The following is a 26956-nucleotide window of genomic DNA, read 5'->3' on the forward strand; positions in this document are numbered from 1 at the left end:
CTCTGCAGCAAGAAGCCAGTGCAACTCTGTCTTGTGAAAAACCCATAGGAAGGTTCTGTTCCAAGCAATGGTGTAAATGCGCTACGGGAAGAGGAATGAAGGGATCCTGCCCTGTAGTTTCCACTGTGATGAAAAGATGGAGCTGGAGACCAGAAATCCAGTGCAGCTCTACTGTGTGATGAACAGAAACAATGCCATGAAAGCACCCTGTGCACCCATCCTAATCACACAGTCTTATCTTCTGCAGGAAGCATAGATTTGCTTTCTCCAACACGCGCTGTCATGGGCCAGCAAAACCTGGTAGTGCCCCAGTCAGACTCAGAGACAGCTCTGTTTACATTGGTTCAGGTGATCTTTTCTATATAAAAGATGTCAGTTTATTTTAAAAGTGCACATTTTTTCAAGAAAAAGGACTTATGAAAAGATACAGAATTACAGCTATACTGAGGGAGATTGCAGCCAGCCTTGTGTACACAGCTCTGAAGAAACACCAACCATCACATCCTCTTTCCCTGTTCTTCCTACATCTCAATGAAAATGGAGAAGGAACACAAGCTTGGCGTTTCTGCCTAGCAGCATCCTGCCAAACCGGTCCCTATGAGCTACCAGTTACTGAGGGAGACTTCCAGAATCAGGTCCAGCCCCCCTGAGCTGGCAAGCTCCTGCCCATCGCTTCCCAGCGCCCTGTGAATGCTTCCTCCAACAAGGAAACTGCAGTATGTTGCTGGCACTGGCAGTGTTTTTGGGTGCCATCATAAAAGTTCCAGTCCTGTTCCTGACCCTGAAGAGCAAAGAACAGCAGCAGTCTCAGAACACGGTTACAAGTCTGGACACAGTGTCTGGCTTCAAGAACAACTTCCATTTTTATGGCCCATCACAGCACTCAGCCAGAAAGGCTCACTGCTGACAGTGCGTGCAGATGGGCAGGAAACAGCTGAGCGGTGGAAACTGCCACCTTCACGGGGTGCTGCTGTGACACAAACCGTGAGCATGCAGCCAAGGCAAACCTCATCCAGGGGAAACAGCCTCTGACTCTCCTTTGGTGAGAGCCTGTACGACTGAGAGGAGATGAGACAGTGCAGCACCGTGCTCCCACACCTGCCAGCAGTCACTCAGTGAGACTCCATGCTGCCAGCTGCAGCAAACCCTGGGGCACCACCTGCCAGGTGGGGGTCCTGCTCCCATTTCCCACCTTCCTTGGCGCAGCCCAGCACACCCCTGCATGGCACTGCACGGCTGTGAGGCAGCAGGGAGCCTGGCCCAGCCACTGCAGTGGGCACAGCTGTGCCATCAGGGGAGCGGAGCACCGCCTCTCCTCACTCTCATCCACCGTTTACTTGTGGGCGAGTTAAACATCCTTGTTCTCCTGAGCACGAAGCCTCTGTCCAGCTGAACATGACTAAGATTTTTTCTTTCTGCCACCATTCCCACCTAACGTGTCACCAGGCAAATTAGCAGCAAAGAAGGAATCAAGGAATCAGCACTTTTCTGGTCTGGATCTCCGGCCCCCGCGGCTCAGGTCAACAGCAGAGCAGGAGGAAAGGCTCAGAGTTAATGCACCAACAAAAGCATCCAAGTGAGGTAACCCCGAACTCATTAATCTGTTAACACAGAAGAAGGCTTGTTCACCTCAGGTGTATTTAATTTGGAGCCTGGTGATGTAGGCAGACAACAGCAAGTGCAACAACGGCTACAAGCAGCCAAACCTCTAGGAAAGGCACTGGAGAAGAACTGCTCCCATGCAATACAGTGGAAAGGATGGTCGTAAATTAGGGTTGACAGGAGAACACAGTCTGCTGGAACAGTTCCTATCTGTATCCAAACTTTTGGAAGCTTTCCTTTTCTCCTTGCAATGAGAACATAGCAGCAGCTCAGACGCCCTGCCCTGCTCGGTGAAGTGAGGGGCAGAACAGAACCAGCACAGATGTGTGGAGCAGACTTCAAACATGAGCTGAATACGCTGCTAAGATGAACCTTGTGCTGCCCATGCTGACATCTAACCCTTCTCCAATACATCCAGAGACTCGGCAGCAGTATCTACCACCATTCAGCATTCAGCAGTGCTTCCATGGCCTTACAGAGGTCCTTCGGTCTTGAATTCAAGACTGCACCACTGCAAGAACCACCTGAAGTCCTCTGGAAGTTCCCTATTCTGAAAGTGAGAGTAGGAAGAGAGAAAAAGGGGACAGAAGCAGAAAGTGCAGCTGGCACCAGCAGCAGAGATTTTGGTGACCAAACTCAGTACCAAGAGTGAGGGATAGGCACAGCACACAACTTTCCTGTCCCAAAGGAAAGAGCAGTTGGTCTGAATGCAGCAGGGAGGCTGCTGACAACTCAGTTCAGTCTGACTCCAGACTTTGTTTTGATGGGGATAAAAACATAGAGTAGGAGAGGGACCAAGATCTTCCCAGTGCTCTGCTATGGCATCTGGTGTTTTTCCCTGTACTTTTTTGAAGTGGAAAGAGCTTTAAGATGCAACCGAACAAGAAAAACATTCTGGAACAAGTCGGCCATCAGAGCTTCCTCTCTTTCTGCTTAATGAAAGCCATGAGCTCCCAATGACAAGTGTCTGCTGGAGCTAGATGGGGAGTTTATGAGATTCCTGCCACGTTTCAGTGATATTACAGCATGCCTTTGGTCTGCCTTCCCCAGCCCTGCTATCTAACCACTTCCTTCCCACCAGGCGCCTCCCATTAGAGTTTCATTAAGCGAATGCTCGGGGGTTTGTGTGGATCTCTGTTACCCCCCCGCCATGCATTACCAGGGGCACATGAAAAAGTCACGATAAACTTTAATAAAAACAAAATTAAAATGATTAAACCTTTCATATCCTTTAGAGATTATCTATACGCTGCTGGTTGGCCAAAACAGAGCTAGGACACAACCGCTTTCTACTGCAAACTCAAAACCAACCCAAAAAATAAATAACAAAGGAAATATGTTTCAGCCAGATATTAAAGGGGAACAAACTTTATCCCTGAGTTCTTTGAAGCCAGACCAGAGCTCGACTGTCCCATGGTGTCCTATAAGCACAAAGACAGAAAGATGCCACTGAGACAGGAATAGTGTTCTGCAAAGTTTGGACAAGGGAATACACGCAAGGAAGAATAGCTGCAAACAACGCTAGGGAATGACTCCAAGACAGAGAAGTCCCTCCAGCTTCCGAAGAGACGGACTTTCTTGAATTATGTGGCTTTATCTTCTCATCAGCAGCCTTCCAAAAGAACCATCAACAGCAACCCCAACCTCTTGATGCAAGTGGTTTATCTTTTTAATCTTGAGAACCGTGAAAAAAACATGAAACTAAAACAGAAGTTTCCACCTGCCTCTGCATTCATCTGTAAAGAAGAGAGCTTGCTACCTACTCAGGCTCTGAACACATCCTCCAGAGGAGAGACCTAGGGCAGAAACACTGCAGCTCCCATTAGGAACTTGCTGGAAAGGTAGAAGTTCCTTAAGGCATTCAATCCACACGAAAAATGAAAAAATTCCAGGGTTCAGCAGAACAACAGAGGAAAGCAACAAGCTGCCCTCCTGTTTTAAATGAGCACACATGACATGAAATCTTGGAAAACAAGATGATAATCCTGCATGTGGGGGTATTTGGTGGCGTTGGCACAGAGATCAGAAATGCTTCAGCAAAGGGGAACTGCAAGTTTAATCAGCTTAACCCACATATCGCCATGAGCTGTTTTCCCTCTTTGTTGCTATTTCACGTATGTTATTGCACGGCGGGTGAATGTTTTCTCAAAACAGGACAATAGCTCATCTCACTCCCTACATCTGAGGACCAGACGACAGGCACGGATTTCCTCTTCAGACAACAAAGCTGCTGCACAGCCTGCGCCGCAGGACAGAGCCCGCAGAGCTGGGCGCACACCGCCAGGGCCCGCGGCCCTTCTGGCCCTCTCCCAAGGACCTGCTGAGAGCAGGCTGCTGCACCGCGCGCCTCTCCGACAATTTACACACCGATGATTTGGTTGCATTTACATGCAACACTTCAGAAACAACCAAGCAGGCTGCTGCCTTCAGGGGTTTGCAGATAACATATTGGAAAAACACAATATTGGGTTGCAGGAAGAGAGGGAGAGGCAAAAAGCCCTGGAGAAGCTAATGAAGCTGGGCAGCATTTGATGTTTGCACACAGGAGCTCAGATTGTCATTCTGGTTGGTAGATTATTAAATGTGTCAATCAAGGACACGCCTGGAAATGGCAAGGGGAAGCCTGTGAAACGAGGTTAGCTGTTCAACACCAGAGGAAGGAATCCAGTTTGGAGGAGGAGGGGACAACCAGCAGCAGCATGAGGCAGAGGACCATCTGATTATCAGAGACAAAAGTAGTGGGAAGAGGTGGCATGCAAAGATTCTTTTGGGGATCTTCTTGTAGTAGGTGGGAAATCTTCTGCTTATTCCTCAAAATACACCTTGTATCTTCCCTCGGCAAGGGCTGCTTCCCTGTCTTGAAGAGCTGCACCACGCAGGTGTTCCAACCTGACAGGAGCTGCTTCTCTCTGTGCAGGCACTGCAGTACAAATCCTGCACACTGTACTTTGGCACTGTACAAGTAATCTGCTTTGGGAAGTTTTTAATTGCTGTGTGCAATTATGTCCCATGAAAAAGTAGAGAGAGCCTTATAAAAATCTTATTGCTTTGTGAAACCCTCCATTACCTCAATCAGAAGGAGCAGTAACATGCATTTCTCCAGCATTAGCAATGACTGAGTAGAGGGCATCACATATTAAGAAACTTGAGTTATTTCAAGCATAGAGGAATATTATTTGGCATTACCAATCTTAATTTTAAAAGTTTTTAAGTTCAGTGGAAGTATGGAGACTGCAATCATGTAACATACACTCCAAAGGAGCTTCTGGCATCCCTGTTGAAACAACACATTAATAATTACTTCATGCTTGATGACTGTGAATGAGAAGTGCCTTCATGGCTGCCACTCTGCAAGGCTGAAAAGTAACAGGACAGCTCCTCTCCCTGAAAATTTCCTTCCCCTTTCTACACCATTTGTGTCACTTAATTTTACAGATGTCCTGATCACCATTCCTAAGTCCAGAGCACAGCCACCACGGGAAGGGATGAACTGGAGAGGTTGGATTGGAGAGAAGGAAACTGAGAGTGCAGCACCTCTGGCCTCAAGGGAAGGATAACCCACTCTGTGAGACTTGCAAAGTCACAGATTTATATTGACAAATGTGTCCAACGTCAAGATTCCCTTCTACTAAATAGATCTAAGAGAAGCCTCTTCATACTGCAAACTGCATCCTGAGTATTTCACAAACAGATCTGCTTCAGATCCCATGGGAATTTGCTTGCATTCTCATTTACCATCACTTTTCCCTAGCAGTGATGCCTCCATTGCCCTGGTGCAGCTACAGAAACTGCTTTTAGGAAAGAGGAACAATAGCAAAGTGTTTCATATGACTCAGAGTGAAAACAGAGGTGCAAGCAACATAAGCACGCAGCTGTCTGCAGCCACCACAGATGAAACCAAGCTGAGTTTGGTAACCACTATTTTAAACCACAAGGGATTTTCTCATCTGGCAACAGTTTTAGCTATATTTGTTTACATACTTGGTTTCATTAGAAACTCACATCCTGATTTCAGGCTCGCAGTCCTTCAGAAGGCTGAACATATGAGCAACACGTGGAGGGACAGCGCGCTCACCTCTGCTCACAGGGCAAAAGGGGAGAGCTGCTGCAATGGAGTACTCCGTTCTTCCAGGAGCTCTGGGAACAGAGCAGATTTCTACCAGAACAGTTTTACAGTAAAGGTATTCATGCAGATAGCTTATTCAATCTGATCAGAGCAGCCAGTCCTCACTGTGCGCTGCACAGTGCTGGATGCTCCGGTGAGGCCAGGATGGGCAAGGGAGGACGCAAAGGCAGCGATCCTCCTGCTGACACTGAGCTCCGGCTCCTTCCCTGCCCAAACAAAGCGCTCTTTGACTGCACTTGGCTGAGTTCAGCAACTGCTTCCAGAGAGCCTGCCCTCAGACTTCACATGCAAGGACCCCTAACAATGACCTTGTGTGTTGGAAGAGGATGGCTGCTCAGGATTTGGCAGAGATTAGGAGAACTGCTGAAACAGTACATCAAGCACAGGGGGCTGGTTCTCAGCAGAGCATCCCTTTGCTCTACAAAACACATAAAAAATTTTTTCAGAACAAGAAGTGGTATTACTGGCTGGCTTAGTTTGGTCATAGGGGAACACTCCTGTGTCCAGCAGGACAAAGGGGCTCTCCAGAAGTACACAGAGCTAGGAAAAAGCAACTAAAGCCCCACTGAAGAGAAGTTATTCTTTCGTTTGCTAGCTATGCAAGATAGTCTATAGGATGACTCACATTGCTGAGCTGAGATGGCAGCTTTTCCACTGGAATATAACATGACTTCAGAAGCTCCGCGCTGGCCTCAAGCACAACCTAAGATCATCACGCTTGACTTTTTTTTTCCTAAGTATTCTCAGCAATCACATAGATTATGTCCATATTACGGTACTCAGACTTCCTCGGAAAAGAAGAAAGGAGCGCACCTGAAAGTCAGGAGCAATAGGTAAAGGAGGAAACATTAATTACAATCGCCACTCACCCTAAGAGAAACAGGCTCAGCTACTGTGTCTGTAACAAACGCACATCCCACAGTTGCAAAGAGCAATGCTACAGGCAAGCAGTGGGCTGCGTCCCACGGCATCCCGCTCCCACCACAGCCCGCGTTACAGAACAGGCTGCCTGCACTCACTGCCTTCTAGAAGGAAACTCCTGCATAGCCTCATTGAAAATTTGGTGTGGGTTCCCTTCATTCTTTCATTTCTATCATTATCTAATGAGTCCTAAGTGCATCCATCCCTACATCTTGAGAAGCTTTCGGTTTTTATTACTGTTTTTTCCTAACCCCCCATCATTAAAAATCAATTAGCTTATGGGTAACATTATACAGATGCCTCTGCAGCAAGAGGCTGACATCTGCAGTGGCAGCATCCTGGATACTACAGCAACAGTCCAAAAATACCCCACAGAAGAAAATAAACTCCCACCTCCTAAAGCTGTGCTCTCTGATCAACAAAAGCACTGAACGTCCAGGCTGGGCCCACCTCCCTCCTCCTGTGCAATTAGCACACTTCTCAGAGCAAGCAGAAAAGTTTAATTGTCTTTAATTATCCAGCTCAAGGAGGACTGAATTTCTTGCTTGATGTCCATATAATTTCCCCGACAATGACTTCACCATCCCTTTACTGGAAGTTGAGTGTAGCTTCTTTGCCATAAAAGACACAAAAGTTTCAGTGAGGGCTGTGCTGCTGGCACAAGCAGACACAAAGGTCCTTGTATCTGCAGGCTGCTCTTAGGCTGCTGCATGTGTTTTCTGAGGGGTGGGAGGGAATGAGTTGCAACTAATGTGCAATCAAGAATCATCACAATTACAAATGTAAATGAACAGGCAATTGGCACTGACCTTTGTAGATTGTTAGAGGACTAATTAAGGTATGATCAGACATTCTCTTCCAACAGATTGAGATGCTTCTACACAAGCAAATATCTACATACCACCCCAGAGACAGCAACGCTTTTTCCTACATGCTTGCACACAGCAGCGAGTTAAGTACACACAGACACACACTGAACCCTGGCACCTTCTCCCTGCTACAAAGCACTGGAGGACGGAGGGGAACAATGTGACTCCATGTACACGGTGCACACATCCTGTTTAACAAAGGTACAGCAAAAGGGCTGAGCTATCTTTTATTGCTCTAACCAACAGATTTATGCAAAGTTAAGAGATGAAAACACTAGCAAAAGCTGGAAGAGTTTAGGGAACAAAAAAAAAAAAAAAAGAGGTAAAGAACCTTGAAGCAATTCTAGCAAAGTCACAGAAGTCTCCAGATCAGAAAGTGCAACTGTGGCTGCAGCAGGAGGGCAGCTCCTCACCTTGACACACACTGTGCCAGGGCTGTACCTCATTAGCAGCACTGGACCCCCACCACCCACACACCCCCACTCCTCCAGGCACAGTGGGGCAGTGTGGTTGCAGGAGTGGGGTGAGGAGTGGTGCCGGCACTGAGCCAGCGCTGAGATGGAGCTGCTCCTGCCTGAGCATGCAGCTCTGCAGGAAGGGACGCTGCAGAGTCTCGGTGGCATGGGCTGGGACTGGGCTCCCTCCTGAATTTTTGCCGAAGGTGGAAAAGGGTGAGGATTAAAAAAGGTTTTAAGAGTCTGCAGAAAGAGCAGTGGTAACAAAAGGGGACTCACTCTGGAGAAAATGAAAGCCAATATTGTATTTGTAAGGAAACCGAATTCTAAACAAATATAATTAACCAGAAGAGGAGAGAGAATCACAGCAATGATTACCGGGGAGTAATAGCAGGCATCAAAACAAACCAGTGCACTTGTAATGCAGCACATCAGCAAAAAGTCACTGTCCCTGTGGGCCCCGCTGCCAGAGAAGTGTCACAGATCAGAAAAGCACTTTCTACTCAAGGCGTCTGAAACACAGGAAAGATTTTCTCGTGTTATCAGTTATCACAAGAGACTTCTCATCACAGAGCAGCAAGGAAGGTCTGCCTAGCCCACAGAAAGGAGGACAAAAAACATGAGAGGGATACAGCAGAGACAGCACCACGCCGTACAACAGGCAGAACTGTAAAGAGCGCACGGTAAGCAGAACCACGGCACTGGGCCCAGGGCTGCACAGAACCCATGCATGGAACCCATGCGGGAGCACGGCGGATGAGCGCAGGAGGATCTCAGACCTGAGACAAAGCAAAGGCCTCAGTGGGCCCTGGGACACACCTGGCCCTGCCACACAGCACCGCAGCACAGAGCTGCAGCAGAGCAGCAGGCAGCGAAATGTGCAACAGCAGCATCTCACAGCACCGAGTCTGAAAGTTTGGAGAACAAAGGAGAGGTCGTCCTGCTCAGAGCAGAGCCTTTGTGCACAAAGAGGGAGCATGGGATGAGGCAGCTCTGGGAAGCCAGGTGCTGCACTGCACGGGGCCGGCCTCATCCGTGAGATTTCCCCTCAGCGATTAATCAAGATTTTTAGTTTTAAGAAATTACCTTTTTTTAAGTGGTTGACAAAACCTTTTCCTTTGTAGCTAGTGAGTTTCTGTACTTGCTACCTGCAATACCATAATCCTGGCAGATGCGCAAAGAGATACTTCTGAAGTAAAAAGCAAACAAAGTTTCAAGATTGTTCTGTGTGTCACAGATGTTGCTCTTTTTGCTTTTAAGAAAACTCACAAACCGTACAACTCTGGGCAACAAGTCCTTTCAGAATCGGAATGTTATTTCAGAGCGGAGCATCATGGAGAGGAGAGGCAGAATTGCTCTCAGAGCTCCTGTCCCCTCCAGGACAGCACGCTGTCCCTGTCACTGTGACCTTTGGGAAGGCACAGTGCACACCTGCGACTCTGCTGGGCCTCCACGGTCACTGATGGGGCACTTTTTTCCAGACAATGTGATTTAATTCCTAATAAAAAATTTCCTGGTTTACTTTGTGTCTGTTTTGCAATTGTTTCAGATCATTCCTACCAACAGGCTTACCAGCAAAGCAACCCAAGTGTTAATTCAAGGGGCATTTCTAAGACCCGCAGGTGTTCTCCTCCAGCTGCTTTCCTTTCTCAGCAGCTTTAAGCTCCAATCACTCTTCCCTGCCTCTCACTATGGCTGTTCATTGCAGAAAATCAGCTCTGCAGAGCATTGCTCTGGGAGATTCAGCTACTTCCACAGCATCCGTGGATGAAAGCTCTGGCTGCAGCTCAGAGGTTGGCGTGATGACCTCCACCCATGTGCATGCCTGCAGCTCAGGCATCACACCTGGCAGCACACATAGCAGCCTTCTTGGGTGAGCTCTCCTCCTCCCTCCAAACAGGCCTTCATGAGATTTCATTTTTTTCCTAACATAAAAAGCTTTCAAAACTTTTAAATGATTAAATAAAGTACAATTTTTGTTTTGGTCACACTCACTGTCTCCTTTAGGGAATTTCTGTTGCAAGATTCACGGTTGCAATCCCTTCCCTTCACCTTTTGCACAAGAAAATGCTTGCCCCGTGCCATTCACTTTGCTCACTTGTCAAGAGGAGATGTGGATAACTGGCAAGCACATCTTTCCATTCTCCTGCCTAGTCCTCAGCCACATCTTCCTCCAGGTCTGAAGTGACTGCCATGCTAAAATCAACAAACCAGTCAGACAAGAAGGCAGTGGTGCTCAAGACATCATTTGATACAACAAGAAACATCTTTAGAAAGTAGAGTATGCTGATCTGCTACAGTTGCCCAAACGTTTAGACAAACAAAACTTCACTGCTTAAGACTCTAACCCGAACATACACAGTTCTCTACATCAAAGCTGCATTTAGACCTACTGGAACTGAGAGAATCACCTATGAGTACGAAAGGAAGCACATGCATAACTTTAGGGCCACAACCATAAGCCCTGTGAGGCAGAGCTATCTGTGACACCACGAGTACAACAGCGGTCCTGTCACATTCCATACTTATTATTCACAAACAACAGGCATCATCCCCACAACAGGAAAGAAAAAGAAGGGAATCACTGCATTTGCCAAGAAACACCACAGTTGGCCCTAATGCTGCAAGTCAAACTGTGCTGCACACAAGCAACAGCCTGAGGCTGCTCATGCAAGAGAAGCAGCACTCACCCACATCGGCAGCCGGACACTTGCGGATGGTGAAGATCTGTCCCAGGTCTTCCTCTTCTTCAGGGAGACCCTTCTGCAGACGCTGCAGCTTGCGGAGGCTCTCACTCCGCTGGTGTTTCATGGAGCGCACGTGCTGGATGAGGTTCAGCTTGGCCTTGGTGGAGTAGTTACAGAGGACACAGTGGTAATAGCAGCTTTCACCCTCAACCCCGCTCTCGTGATGCTGAAGGTGCTGTGAAGAACAAAGCAGAGAGATGTGAATTCTGTGCACCATCTCCATTCTCTCCACTGCAAACTGCTAAAAGAGCCACCTGGGAATTAGGTAAGAAACCGCTTTTTCAGAAAGAAACACAACGACCAGGACTGTTCACTCTCAAGATACCACATGCTCTTCAGATTAAAAAGTGAGGAAAACATAGCACGATGAAATGAGAAAGATGGGTAGGATCAACTTCAGTGAAAAAAAATACCAGATCCAACATTAAGAACTATTTACAACACAAACATAGCTAACTCCTTCACATTTAAAGCTGGGGGGCACTCAATTTCACATCAAACAGATACACCCTCATGAGAACTCCGTCCCCCCAGCAAACCGTGCTCTGCTCAGGTGCCACCCCGGGGCCCTGGAAGCAGTGCTGGCAGAGGGGCAGCACGCGGCTGGCTGTCGGCAGCAGGGGCTGGCACAGGAGAACACCTGTCAGCCCCTGACGCTGTGCTGTCACACAGTGCAGCCAATTTGAAAGTATACTTTGATTGCTTGGCAAAAATCCATCAATTGCTTAGCAGAGACGTCTGCACTGGGACCGTACTAGAGGAGGGAATGCCTATTCCACGTCGCAGACCCTGGGGAGGCAGCAATTGTCTCTTACAACCATAGAGGAGCTCCCTGCCTGCAGGCAAGCCGGTGAGCAGCGCAGCCTCCCTCACTCAGCTGGGGCAGCGGCCATCCCCAGAGATTCTGTAATGTTCCCCGCTCCTGCAGCAGGGGCTCGTCACAAGCATAGGAGAAACAGCTACCGAAGGCACGGGAGGCTCTGGCTGAAGGCTCCTTGGTGCTTCCAGCACAGACCTACGTTACAGCTAAGCGGCAATCCACGCCAGCTCTGACCGTCCAGCCCCAAGAGCCCATGTTTGGCTTCTGTGTCACCTCATGGAACCTTTCCTCACCACATGCCCATAAGCTGGTCAACCTGGATATGATCAATCAGAATTTTTTTTGTCAATCAAAAATATTGTCTACGTGCAGCCAGGACCTTCTGGTAAAAATTCTGACGGGCATTATCTCAGTTACAGCTCAGATAAGATTAAAGACATATTACCCAGCTCTGTGTGCTTAGCTAACACGGAGGAAGGAGAGCCCTCTGAGTCTAGGAATGATTAAAAATAGGATAGGAGCTGATGCTGAGGCTTCTGATTGGGAGTGCAAGAGAAGAGAATAAATGTATTCTAGATCTGGCTAATTAGACTAGCCTCTTTTGGGATCACGATGTATTTAATTAAATTCACTGTAATATTTGAAGAATCCACCAGGGCACTAATCCCACTGGTGCCCTCAGAAGATTTTTTTGCTGTTTTCCCTCATAAGAACTTATTCCTCCCCTTATTCCTATTGTTTGCATGCATTACCCTCTTCCTGAGCCAGAAAAAGAGCAACGGCTTAAGACATGACAAACGAAGGTTAGTGAAGCAGCCACCAAAGCCGTGCACAGTCCTGCTCAACCAGCCCCGCTCTGCTCTGCTTCCATCCCATTTCTGCAGTAAAACCTCCTCCTGCCCTCCTGCACTGAGCTGAAGGAGGAAGCTGAGGCAGAAATGCATCAGGGACACAACCTGTCCTACAAACACCTCATTTGGGGCCAGCAGGTGTCAAAGAGCTCAGAAATGGATCTTCGGCACAGAAATCCCAAGTAAGCAATCACAGAACCATCTGGTCATGGGTTCAAGGACGCATCAAGGATGTGGCTCTGTGGGAACCAGAAGCGCAGCCTGAATTGCCAAAATCCCTGCAGTGTGAAGATGCCCCAACCACCACCACCACCTTGTGATATCTTCCTCTGTGGTTCACATCTGTCTTGCAGCAGAGGCCAGAAGGAGACAAGGCACAAAAGGAAGGAGCTGAGTTGCTGGAAATGATGGGACACCAGATGTTAAGTGCAGTTACTGTCCATCATAACGTGAATCTTTCTCATCTATTCGTATCACAGAAAACACTGAAAATATTAAACTAGAACTCTGTAAGAAGACAAATCAACTTGAAAATCAAAGAAATACATCGTTCCTAGGAAAACCAACTGACTTCTGTCAGAGAACATTGATTTCTGCAAGTCTGAGCAGGGTGTTCACCTCCCTCCCTTTCAACGATAGGAAACTTCCAACATCTGGTTCTTCATGCATGGCATGCAAAATATTGATCAGCTTTAGTCAAAGCTCCACTTTAAATCAGAGACAGACAGAGGAACGCTCTGATGGAAACCATACGGCTCACAAGTAACGTTTCCCCAGGGGACAGGAGCTGTTTCTGTATGTACACAAACCACAGCACACCACCATACAGCTCATAACACCTTTCCCTGCACACAGATCACACCAAACCTGGCCCATCTTCCATATGAGGAACGCGTGTTCTCTCACGGCAAAGGATGTTGTTCAAATATCCCATCAATCTCACCGGCCATCACAGCTTCCCCCTGAGCTTTACCACAGATCTTGCTCTCTGGAGTACCCACTCCCCATCAGTTATGGAAAGAAAGATCGGTAATTTCCTGCCAACATCAACTACCTCCTCGGACACACTGCTGTGAAGACCTGCGTGCAGTGAGAGCCAGGACGATCCCTGCCTGGCAGAGCTGCATCACACAGCCTAAGCTGAGCTCCCAGCACATGGGGGGAATGCGGGCACCCAGCAGCGCCCAGAACATCTCATTCTGTTTCTCACCTGGGTAGCAGTATTTGGGTTAATTCCATGGCAGAGCCACTCACCAGCTGCCACGCCTGTGCCAGCCAGGATGGCTCCAGCCCTGCCCCAAAAAAGCACTAGGTCAGTGTTTCAGACCAGGTAAGGAAATACCATAGAACCACTCCACCCTCATTACGTTCTGCGTTTAGCTTGAAAGAATCAGCACAATTAAGAGGATCTGAGTGTAGAAACAGTTTAAATTGGCAGCAGAGAAAGGCAGCGTGCCCACGGGCCAACAAAGCCATCCCCACGGGGCTCCACAGGGCACACAGCCCCCAGCAGCGCTCCTCAAACAGGGGAGCATGCGGTGGGATGGCACAGACAGGGATCAGAGCACGGCCACGAGCTGGGCACGGAGCAGTGCTGTGTGGGACTGCCGCGCCTCCCCTGCCCCACGCCTGGCTGGGAGATGGTTTCTGCTAATAAGTAACAGCACAGCCGTGTACACCATATGACTGTGGAAAAGTAACTTTTAAACAAACTAAGGAATGACGTTATACCCATTTTTCTCTCTCTCCACCCCCATCCCACACGTCTCCAAACTGTTTATTTTATCATCCGTCTTTTCCCCATCCAGCACTGCCGCACCCACCATATTTTTCAATAATCGTGGAATTTAATTAAACAGCTGTATTAATCTGTCTGGCTGCAGGCAGTGCTGCTCATCCCCATGCCATGTATGTGGCCTAATTTTTCAGAGATTAGACTGTTTTAATAAAAAGAGGATTCATGTGGCCACTGCAACACCAGCGATACACTCTCTGCCCAGCAACTTCACTGGTGTTTTGGTAGGCAACGTTTATAATTTCATGCAATCTCTAAAAACTTTCATACTTTAAACAGAAATCAAACCTCGGTCTGCTCGAGACCTCTTGGTGTTAGGTTCCATACAGCACGAGCTCAATCCCCGCAGTAATGTCGCTTGTTACAGTGCTCTGTTGCTGGAAGGGATGAAAGGTGTTTCCCAAAATCTATTTGTTATGTTCAGTGGGTCAGACATATATGTGAACTGCACCCCTAGTTCACTGAGGAGGTGCAATAACCACCTTGAACCATCTTATGCTTGAAAGGAGCACCACCCTGACCTCCTCCTGTGCACAGCACAGTCCCTGGCCAGCACGGCCCTACTGACCCACAGCAGCCTCGAGGCATACAGACTCACGGCAGCACAGCAGGGATGGAGCACAGCATCAAATCACATCTGGTTCTCTGAAAGCCAATGCCAGAACACAGCCATGCCCAGGAGGAGCTGCTGGAGGCACATCAGCACATCCTCAGAAGAGGAGGATGCCAAGGGGCAGACTCTTCCTCAGTGTGAAGACAGACACAGGTAATTAGCAGGGCTCGGAATGAAGTGCCTCATGCCAGCAAGAGCTGTGCCCAGGATGACATGGTCCCAGAGAGCTGGAGATGAGGCTGCAAGTTCTCATGGAGAGGAATCAGACCCGCAGCAGACCTCAGCAGTGTCTGCTGCCTCCCCACGCCTCCAATCTGCCACATGAGATAAATCACGCATTCCTAGAAGAGAGGAATTTGAATATTTAATGAAAGTCAGGTGGAAGCAGCTGCCTGATCCTGATCCGTTCCAAGTACTCCGTAAAAGTCAGGGCTGCCCATCCATCTTGCTCTCCTTTCACACCTGTGGGCCTGGTTGGAATTTCCTGCAGCCGCTGGGAGGACGCGCGGGTGCTGGAAGGGCTGCAGTACCACAACCGCCCCAGCCCAGATGTTGCGAAAGGAGGAGAAAATCGATTGTCCATACAGCAGGTTCAAAAGACGAACTTCTGCTCCTCTGTATTCCAACGTCCTGCAGTTGTTTACTGCTTCTGAAGAAGTAACGTTACAAAACCTTTGGCTCCTTGCAGCCTCCTCAGCTCCTTACATAACAGCCCCCCTCAGCAGCCTGCCGATGGCCACATGCCTCTGCACTGCAGCTGAGGCAACCTGGATGGCCTCACAGTGAGCGTCGCCACCTACCACAAGGGCTCCTTGGTATCATCCAAGCCCCTATAAACACCACTACCAGATGAAAACAAGGAGATTCTGCGCAACAAATCTGGATGTTGATTTGATTTTTGGTTTCTTTCTTTGTTTTTCTTCTCAGAAGGCTGGAAATGCAGAACTCTCTCCTGCCAAAGAAGCTGACATACTTGACGCAAGGCCCTGAATCACACAGCAAGGCTCTAGGGGCACTGCTATGAGCCCCGGGTAAGAGCCAGTCCTTACACTCCACCCTCTGAATCCGTATTTTCACATTCAGAAACATCAAGCCCCTTTCCTCGCAGAGGATCCCAGCAGCAGTGCACAGGGCAGCTCAGCAGAGACCTGGCACACTTAGGGCAAAGTCAGACGTATTGTGCAAGGCAGAACAACTGTCAGTATCTCCCAGAGACAGCTGAGCACCCCCGAAGGACAGGAGCTACGCCCTGGGTCTGGGCAGGGACACAGGCACGAGGCTGGCACCAGCTACCTCACAACACTGTGGGGTTCCCCCAGCAGCCCCAAGGCCAGCCAGCAGCACCCTGCGTTTGCTCCACCAGCCCTTGAAGCCTCATTAAAAGCCAAATATTGCTCAGCCTAAAGATGGAGAGCTCAGCATGGATTTTACTGAACGTTAAATCAACCAGCAAGCGTAGCCAGCAAACTCTGTGGCACTTTAACTTTAAATAATGCAATAATTATTGAATTTCCTTTTTATAACCGAAGTGCTGGAATGTAAACAATGGGGCTGTAATTGCAGGAAGGGGGGATCAATAGAGGCAATCGTTTTCAGCCATGTTAATTGTAAATACAATTGCTCCAAGATGTCAGCCTCGTTCTTCTCGCTCCCAGAATCATCCTAACGGATGACAGAGTCCAACTTCCCCATTACAGCTGTTCGTTCCTTTAAGAGGTTCTCAATCAGGTCTGATCAATCTGTCAAGATAATGCATGGAGTAAGTAAGACTCTTCCAAACACAAGCTCCCAATCAATAGGCCGGACTTGCTTAATGAGGAGGGGCTAAAGCCCAGAGGGAGGCACAGCCCCCCCTTCGCTCTGCTCCGGCAGCCAACTTCTGCACAGGGCCCTGCTGAGCCCACCAGCTCTTAACAAGGACATTGTTAATGCGGGCTGCGATGAGCAGGTCTCCGCATATTCACAGTCCCCCAGGGTCGGTAGACAAAAAATGACACAGATTAGCAGAAAACAAGTGCCAGAAAAGGTTGAAAGTAAGCTCTCTGCCACACACACACCTTTTTAATTGTGCAACAGACTTGAAAGCACTAATTAATCATTCCTTCGCAGATCCCAGAAGATGAAAATCTGCGTAGGACCGGTGGAAGCCCAACAGCTTTGCTAAGAAATTCCCTGCACACCTGAAGAACAGGTCTGTGGATTGAGCTGTGCTCACAGCACTGCATGTCAGCCAGAAAGCTGCTGGGAGGAGACTGGAGGGCAGCGGGGTCACAAAGACGCCATTCTGCATCTGTGTTACTTTGTTCTGGTAGCACATGTATCCATCCCTGTACAGCTGGACAGCACACCAAACACCCACTGGGCAAAGGGAGAAAAGAGAGCAGCCCATCCGCTGCTCACTGCCATGGAACTTCCTTTCCTCCTGCTGTTGCACTACTGGAGCAGTAACCACCACATCTCTTGGACAGCTGCAACTTTTGAGAATTTTCCAGACCCCTGAAATCTTCACAGCTCTCCCCAGGGAGGCACCAGCATAAGCACTGCTATATGTGGAGATGAGCAGAGGAGTGCACGTATTGATCTCACTAATTATAGTGATAAAAAACAAAGCACAGCTGAGAGTACATTTCCTATCAGCTGTTCTGGAAAGTGCTGCCCTCAACCTGTGCTCCTGCTCTGGCCACAGCCCTGCTGCTCCCGGGGGGCTGCACAGGGATTTGCTGCCGCTCACTGCATCCCTCTGACAGACAAGAACCCCAAAACCTTCCCATGAAGTCTACTCTGCTACAAATGAGGGAAATGACATCAGCTAAACATCACTTGGCTCTTCCTGCATAGCAGTGCAGTGGTTTGGAGATAGTAGGATAGAAACAGCAACAAAATGTTCGGCGTGACAGAATCCTATCACTAAAGGCAGGCCAGTCTTCTCATCAGAGCTTTTCTAACTCTGAGCTCTTGGACAGCCAAGAGCAGAGGAACTCCGGAAGCTGCTCCTCTCCAGGCCTCAGGAAAAGCAGCAGCAGAACAGCTGAACATGAAGACAAGGTGCTAACCAAACACAGCCTCAAAGATCCCACTACCAACAGCTTTTCTGTAACATACTTTGTATGCGTACTTTAAAATAATGACTTCAGGGCAAGTTGTTAAGCTGTGAACACACAGGTGAACTAGAGCAGCCTGTGAATATGGAAAAGCACTGAAAATGGCAAATTACATAATAAAAAGGGCTGGGAGGAAATTGAATAGTCAGCAGGATAAAAATCTGTTGCCCACATTGCAATTACGTGGCTGCTGAGCGATTGAAGAAGGCTTTCTTTAACACAGAACAAGTGGGACAATCCACACAGCTGATGCATTGCTTCCTCCTGCAGCACCAGGCCTGGCCACGCGTTACCCTCAGCGGGATGGCAGAGGAGGTCCTGCAGCACAGCAAACACAGCACTGGGCTGGGAGAGCTGCCACAGAGACGGAGCTACTGAATGAATCCCCTTCTGTGTGTGCGGAGACTGCTTTAAGATAAGAAATAAACTAATGCCTGTGAAAATGCCATTTTACACCTTTTGGAAGTGAAGCCATCACTTAAAATGAAATAACATTAATTGAATGTGGAACTTACGCTTTAACTTCACTTGGCACTTCAGATTTCTCTCTAAGCCAAAAACCACATCACTCCTGCAGCAGCTCTTGCTCTGATGCTGCTTGCTCCAGTTGTGTACCTGATTTTTCAACGAAAACTCTGAAGTCAATACATTTTCATAATTCATTACTTCTTTACTTTGAGGTATAATTAGTTATTAAAAGGAATTCCAGAACAAATCAGAGCCCACACGATATTCTTAAGAACAAGCTGCAGCTTACACGTCCCCTTTCAGTCCCAGCCCCTCCTGCAGCAGGTGCACTCTTCTTCCTCCTTACTTTCTGCACTCAATACTCCTTTAGTAGCAGGAACACTCCTTGCTCCCCTACAGGGCTCAGACCCCACCTTCATCACGGATAGCACAGCTCCAGGTATTCCTCCCTCAGGGCTGCGATCCACCACCTCAACTCCTCTGAGAACTCCATACATTTCTGCCATCTCAGCTGTGTTTCTCTGAAGGAAGAGGCCACAGAGCACTCCGTGTCCTGCACCGCTGCCCACAGCCGAGGCACAGCGTGCCAGGCAGCTGTGAGGGACTCGTGCCGAGGACAAAGCCACGCTGACAACTTGCTCCCTTCACTGAGCAGCCGGGCATCAGCATGCAGGAGGGTGGAGGTGGGACAGTCCCCAGGCAGTCCTCCACGGCCCTTTCAAGTTGTGGTTCAGCTCCTGTTGCCCGCAGTGCATCACGACCACCGTGTGCTCACACTGCTGCAGGGCTGCCCCACAGGGAAGGCGATGCTGGCAGCATGCAGTGCTCCTGTGGACCTACACACAGCAAAGGGACCATTGTAATAATGCTCCAAAAACCATGCGGGAAATTGAACCAGCCACAGAAAACCACACTAACTTAATGTTATTTAATAAAATACTACAGACATAGATCAGCTCCCCTCGCCCTGTATTTATTGTTTCATTTATCTCTAGAGAAGTTAGAAGCGTTATGATAGACTGAAGATTTCCTTGTTTTCATATAGTTTCTTTATAACTTCCTACAGCAACATACCACACTGAATCCCAACAGATAACCATACAATAACAACAACAACACACTAGACAATTTTTTAATCCTCTCCATAAATCAAAGAATATCAATACCAAAGATGGGTGACACGAGCTCCCTTAACACAGGCCAGCCAGGATGCACGTAGGAACAGACCATGCTCACCCCTTACTGCCAGCGCTCCCAGAGAAACACTTCCCACTTTTTTCCAACTAACCGGAGCTCCAAGTGCAACCCAGGCTGGTGAACGCCCATCCTTCTGCCTCGTCACAGCATCCCCAGCACAGCAACACATAAGCCTGGACACAGAGCCATCAGCCCTTCCCAAACACCATCTGCTCAAAGTCGTGAGGATCATCACCACCTTCTGTTTGATTCTCTCCTCCAGTATCCCACACAGCGTACACCTCCTTTCTCAGCACCCCAGTCACAATGGCCACACAGATCAGCTCGGGACAGTCCTGGACAACGCACTGCCTGCACTCTGGGGCACACTGGAAGTTAGTATGGTGAAAGGAAAGCTGGTGGCAATGCAGGTGTGTAACTGTGATGGTGTAAAGGCACGTGCCCAAAAGAAAGCGCACCAAATGAGTCCAACAAAATGGAAGCAGGAAGAGGAAACGTATAGTAATTCCAAGAGATTGGAGCTGGGCCTTGGATGTGAAGTGAAAACTGGTAGGGAGAGACTAAAAATAAAAAAATCAGTGAAGCCACCCCAGTAGAGCAGCCCTTCTTCTGAGGTACAGCCTGCATGGCTGGGCACCAAGCTGGGCATCTAAAATCACAGCCTTTGATGCAGATCCAGCGCTTCTGTATATCCAACACAAGGATAGGAGCATCATTTGATTTCAGACAAGCACTGTGAAGGTAAGTTCATTAAGTGGCTGCGAAACACACAAACAGCACACAGAACACCACAGAAATGCCCATGAGAAAATAAATAATTCTTCATTCAGCGAAAGCTTTGGATTGTATTAGACAAAGCCTGGGGCAATGCAATGAAAGATGAAGATAAAAAGAAATGGAATAATTACTCATTCACAGAATAAGGCAAGAATCCTACTGGAAAATATGTATGGAAGTACGTATAATTAAGAACTAGCATAATGCCTGCACACAAAGGAAGGGCTGAACTAAGGCAACCTGACGTATGATACATTCTATGTTGAAGATGGTTGCGAGAACTTCCATGAACTGAATGGACACTAATGTGCCTTAAGAATTGTGTAAATAAATTGAGGCAATTGCTCCATACCCCACACCACCAAGCAATCACTCTGCAAGGAAGGCCCCCAGGGGCTGCCGGCACCCAGCCTCCCAGCTGCAGCCTCTCCCACATTTAACTAGAAGAGCTCTTCAGCCTTGAACAGGCAATGGTTCCTGACACACATTCTCAGGCCCGGATTCCACAGAAAGGACATGCCAGTGGCCCACAATTCACAGCAGCAGATCTGCTTAGCTTGTGTTATACACACATCCCCAAAGCTGCCTGGATCTATGCATGGGTTGATTTTGCCATATCAGGCTGTCAGCCTGTAGGATTGCCAAGAACAGAGGTAATTTCTTTCCATAACCCACAGATGCTGGTACAGTAAGTGCAAATGTGGCCTCAGACATCCTGGGAAGCTGGGGCTGGCACAGCCTCACTTCCTTGCTGCAGACTTTTTCAAGCCCCTCAGTGGAAAACATCAGCAAAGATTGTCTGGCTTTTGATCCCTCCATCTGACACCCATGCAAGACATCATCCTTAATAGAATGGCAGAAACTAAATTTGTACAGCAAGGGTGGTGAGGCTCTAGAACAGGTTCCCTAGTATTGAGGTTGACACCTCATCCCTGAAGACTTTCGAGGCGAGGCTGGATCAGACCCTGGGCAACCTGAGGCGGCTGTGGTGTCCCTGTTCATAGCACAGGAGTTGGAATAGATGGCCTTCAGAGGTCCCTTCCAACTCCAAGGATTCTAAGTGACCTACACCTCGCTATCAGAAAAATCACAGTGAGTGTGATTGTACAGAGCTGGAGAGCTGCCTGTGGATGCTGATGGACTCAGCTGCACTGCCAGCACCACGCAAATGGGAAACTGCACCTGAAATAGAAGAGAGCCTGAAATACCTCCTGCCCCCTCCCTTCCTGTCACCCTCCATTGAGAATCACTTTGTGGCCAAGGAGAGCACAGAAAAAAAAAAAAGAAATCTCTATGCTAGAGCATATTTACAGGTTGAGCTGTAAGCTTCCTGAGTTTGTATACAGTGCTTTCTTTCAGTGCAACAATAACGCTGATTCGTGTATTAAAGTCCTATGTGTATCTAAAGATTAATTCAATTGTCATATACTTCTATAGGGGGACCTAGAGGAGACCAGAATTGCTCTATTAGTTCCCAACTATTCCCTACAGGAGAGACTACACAGGAGAAAAAAAAAAAAAAAAAAAAAAAAAAAAGGAAAATACAGATTTCGTGGAAGGCCACTGAAGAATAAAAACCATGATGACAAATGCCTCTGCTGTTTGGTGCCTCTTTGTTTGAGAGCATCCACACCCACTTGTATTTGCTGTATACAGGTAAAGAAGCTCCTGGGGAAAGCCTGGTGCACTATTTACTGGTTTTAACAATTCTGGATCTGCAATCCACAATGTCAAGTCTCTGCAGACATACACGGGGTAAATGACAAATACTATGAAGCAGCATTAAGAGTACTTGCTGACTACTGCAATTCAGAAATAAAATGGAAGCAGCAAAACCTTTTGGGGAACAGTGCCCACTCACTGCATAGAAGTGTAAAGAGATGGTAGATGTCTAAATTCTTTTTATTAAATTACAAGTGTAACTGCATCTTCTTTAGTGACCTTAAGATTCTCATTTCTGGTAGCACGTGCGACGAGTTTTTTTGCAAAAATACATGCTGAGAGCTGGTGCCTGTTACGGAAGAGGACTTCTTGTCCTAATAATCCACTCGCCCAGCCCAAAGACAGACATTTTAACAGGTCCTCCTGGGCAATACAGTGAATATACCAGAAAATCCAGGTAAGTGAAAAACAAACAATAAAAATAGTTTCGTGAGAACGTATGCCAACAATAAAAGCAGGTGTGCTCCTCTGGGGGACCGCAGGAAACATGCGCAGCAGACAGCCTGTAACCTGGACCTTGTAACCTGAAATACACCATCTGCAAGACTCCAAAATCTTTGTTCTCCCTCCACCTATGTCAAATACACACTCAAGAACTAGCTCCGACACCCCTGTCTCCCCAAAATGACTTCCAGCAGTGCACAAGCATCATCATCAGCTCAACTTCTAAGAATCCAGCTGGTGGATTCTTAGGGGTCAAGGGCCAAAACCACTTGGAGTGCTGACTCTCTTCGTGCCTCCTCTAGCACTGCTCTCTGGTTGCTTAACACGCAGCACAAGCAGGCATACCTGCAGCCACCCATGGAAGTAAAACTAGCATGACCCCAGCGGTGGGCACTGAGAAGCCAACTGCCCTCGCAGGGCTAGGGAGGCCCCGGCCCAGGGCTGGCAGCATGCAGTAGAGCCCAGCTCCAGCAAAGGGGCTGCCCGTGCCCACAGTGCCCCCCAGCCCCAGGGCAGCTGCTGCCGCGCGTGCCCCGAGCACGGCTGTGGAGCTGCAGAGCCAGCACCCAGCTGTGAGACAAACGCTGCGCTCCTTCCCCACCAAAAAGCCCGAGGCCTCCTGCATGTACGCTAACCACAAGCCTTTGAGAGGCTCGTGTATTTACAAACCAAGGCATGTTGAAATCAAAGGGGATACCAGATGACATAATTCACATTAAAATGTCAACGGGCTGACAATTTATAGAGCCGATCCACCAAAGGTGGGGGAACTAAGACGCGGTAATTGTTTAATTCCCGCTTAAACCAGCAGCAGCTCTACCTTCAAAGGCTGCGAGGCGCTGGCCCCAGTCATGATGCCAGCAGCTGGTGCCTGGCCAGGCATTGGGGAACAGCGTTAACTACTGATAGGCACTCCTGCAGCAGGGCACCAGGCTGGATGTGGCCCTGAGAAACACTGCCCACAGCACAGCAAGCATCTGCCTCTGTGGCAAGGACAACCTGCTGTCAAGGGCAGAGACTGGTGTGACAGCAGCTGGCAGTGCCTGGCCACGCTGCCCCTACCCAGCACGCAGCACAGGGCAGCCCTGACCTGGCCCGTGCTATGGCACATGCAGTGCTCCAGTCACATTGCTGCAAGGCAATCATTGACTTTCTAACCCAGGTAGATCTCACAGCTTTGCCTCATCCCACTGTGAGATGCAGCACCTGAGCCATCCTGTGCGGCTCAGCCCATCCTACAGGGCTGTTGGTGACACGGCTGGCAGCCTGCAACGGCATGGAAGGAAGGCACGAGAGAAATATGCACTTGTGGGAAGAATGTTACCTGAACAAACCACAGCCAATAAATTTTCTATAAATGCTGGCTAATGCTGTCCCTTTGAGAGCAATGGGAAGGGACTGCGCGGGCTCCAGAGCCCTCTGCACAGACTTGCTGTCTGTACATAAACAGTAACACCTCATTCTCTCTTCTACCTCATTAACTGAAACGCATTAAAACAAGTGTGCACTGGGAGCAGAAAATGAGACTGTTAAACCAAGCTGATATAATCCTCATCAGCTGTGGGAAATGAGAACACATCCATTACACTGAATCAAGTACGCCAACTGTGATTTACCGATAATGTTAAGACCCCGAGAAAGATGCTCTTTCCCTGGACTGCACCTTTGCTGCTTCTTTCACACACACCGTTCTATCGGGCATCTTTGGGACCACATCACCTGTGGTACCCAAAGCAGTGTCAGCGTGTTCCGATTCCATGCTTTGAGAGCAATGCTGTGGGCCTTTGACCCACACCGCAGACAGCTCTGCATGGCTTCTTCCCAAAAGACATTTTCACTAAGCTGTATAAAAGCAGAATAAAATGCTGAACTAGAAGGGCATACAACCAGAAAACATCCCAGAAATCGGGGTACTTAAGGATCAGAGTCTCAAATTGGGATGTTCAGATGCAGCATGACAGTATTTAACAACAGCATCAGTTACCTAGGGTCAGATACACAGCCTAAGCCTTCACTCCGAGCCTTAGCGATACCAGCCTTCACAATAGCGTCAGGGAGACAAAACACTGCATCACACAAAGTCACCACCAGCACTGGGTTTTCCGAAAGCCCCAGATTCTCCAGTTTCGTACCAAACGCAGCAGATTGAATCGCAGACTGAGCCTCGGAGTGGTGACAGGAGATGTCACAAAGACCACTGACCTTCAGCTCTACATGAGGATAACAAACATGAACTCCTGGACGAGATGCGACTTGCTCAAGATGAGAGAAACCTTCATGCATTCATTTTTTCTTACCCTGGGGAGACACAGTAAGGGAACCTGCCTGATGGCACAGGAGCTGCTGGCTGGAACCAGACGGACCACATTTCACAGACAGCAGCTTCAGGCACCGCAGGAGTGCACTGGATTTGAACTGCTGACCTTAAAGGAGAGGCTCAGGTTTCCAAATGGTGCTCTCCTTGAGAACCAGGCAGCAGTCTCCTCTCCCCGACACCTCCACCTCTCTTCAGGGCTTCCACAGCAAGAATGTAAACAATCCCTCCAATACTTGCCACTGCTGTATCAGATGTTTCAAACCAACGGTACACACGAAGCAGTGTTTCTTCTCTGCACGCAGCTTGTTTTGAGCCAAGTCTAGACTGAACTCCAAGGCTTCGCTTCCTGATACAATCCTTGAGAAACTAACAACACATGCCAGGGTCTCAAACAGCAATTTCCAACAGCCTGTGCAGGCATTCTGAACAGCGTCCACAAAGTCTGTTTAACCAGCGTGATGTGTGCAACAGAATCACAAAGAAACAGGCATTTAAAGTGACATCTGTTGGATTAATTAGCTGTGTAATTAGCCTCCCCTCTGTGGAAATAGGCTTTGTTACTGCTGCCTGAAACTTCCCCAGGTGATTTTCTTTGTAACTATCGTTCTCCAAGCATGAGAAAGAAGTGGGTGGGACAGGGCTGTAATGCATATTCAGGAAAAGAGGCAGAAATAGTCTGGAGGCCATTATGCATCTGAAGAGAAGGAAGGGACAGCAGGTCAGAGGACCAAACAGACCACGTGCATCAATCTTCGCAGGTTCTGTAGCCTCAGGATGAAAGGAATGGATAAAAATGTAAGTTTTTTTTTTTTTTTTTTTTTTTAAACATTCTCTCAAATTAGATCAGAGCATCCTGGCCTCCATCTCCTGCCTCAGCTCTCTGCTCTTCCCACTTCCCCTGCCTGAGATCTGACTTCCAGCCAGCTGCACAACAACAGCAGCCGTGCTTCTGCCCAAGCCACAGCACCCTGCTCCACAGGGCACATTCTGTTTGAGGCAGCAAAGCAATCAGGATCCTGGGATTAACTGCACTTCACAGGTGATTCAAATGGCCAAGTAAAGGGACTTCGTAGAAATCCATGCCTCTATTTTAACCACAGAGCAAAAGAGGGTCAGAAGGGATCAAGACACGCATTTTTAGTGTCAAGACAAAAGCAGTATAACAGCTGAGATGTAAGACAACTCCTACATAAATCAAGCCAGTACCGAAGCAAATATTTTTACTGCAAATTGATCCCAGCAGCCTTACCATATTGTGCCACAACACTGACTGTTAATTCCTTGCAGCTTGCGGCAAGGGGAAGAATTCAAAGTGCAGTTGAGGGAAGGAGTGCTGGAGAATTTTGATACAACTGCAAAAAAAAAAATAAATCAACCTACTGCAATGCCTGCTAATTACCTGTGCACAGACACGCTAAGTGCCCCCCAGAGCCACACAGGACAGAGTCCACTCCTCACCAGGAATCACCAACACACTGCCTTGCCACATCTTGGCAGAGAGACCTGCAAACACGCTGAAGGCAGCAAGGGACAAAATAAGTATTCACTGATGAGATGGCAGCAGCGTTCTGGGTGCTGCTGTCCCTCCCCAGCCCACACAGCCACACATCAGCACCACGCTTGCCCTCTGCAGTGCAGCTGCTGCCTTGGCAGAGAGGCAAGGTAACCTGGAGACAGGTATCTTCAAACAGCTGCAGCACTGCTTACCAGAGCTCATCCAACTGCACCTGAAGGCACAGCTTTCGGAGAACCTGTTGCACAAGTGTAACTTATTGCCTAATTCAAATTGCAGAACTTGACTGCACACAATGCAGCCCAAGACTAGAAGTTTTAAGGACCCGCAGGTATAAGAACACAAAGCACTACAGTAATGAGTTATGTATCACACACACATTGCTTATTTCATCCATTTCTTAGGAGATTGAAAAACTAGAACTTCCCATGCTACTTTCACAGTAATTTTTAGAAGTTCAGCTGTTAGGAAATTTTACTCAGAAACAGCTTAGTTATCTAGGAGGGGAGAAGATAACAGCTCTTGTAATCTGGCAGCACTAGCACAGCCCAACAGAAACCAGGAGTCCTTTCCTTGTCACATTGTACAGGTTGGGAAAGCACCCAATGGCATCCTTCC

General features: G+C 48.2%; 1 protein-coding gene across 1 annotated transcript in view; it reads right to left on the reverse strand.

Moving 5' to 3' along the window:
* Nucleotides 1-26956, reverse strand: part of ZFHX3 (zinc finger homeobox 3) — a 98238-nt gene that overhangs the window by 54067 nt on the left and 17215 nt on the right. The window contains 1 exon segment of the mRNA XM_042885835.1: nucleotides 10664-10895. Within this exon segment, the coding sequence (XP_042741769.1) occupies nucleotides 10664-10895 (232 nt within the window).

Source organism: Lagopus leucura, unplaced genomic scaffold (assembly GCF_019238085.1).
Source record: "Lagopus leucura isolate 7727_CA_CO unplaced genomic scaffold, USGS_WTPT01 Super-Scaffold_100053, whole genome shotgun sequence".
Lineage (NCBI taxonomy): Eukaryota > Metazoa > Chordata > Aves > Galliformes > Phasianidae > Lagopus > Lagopus leucura.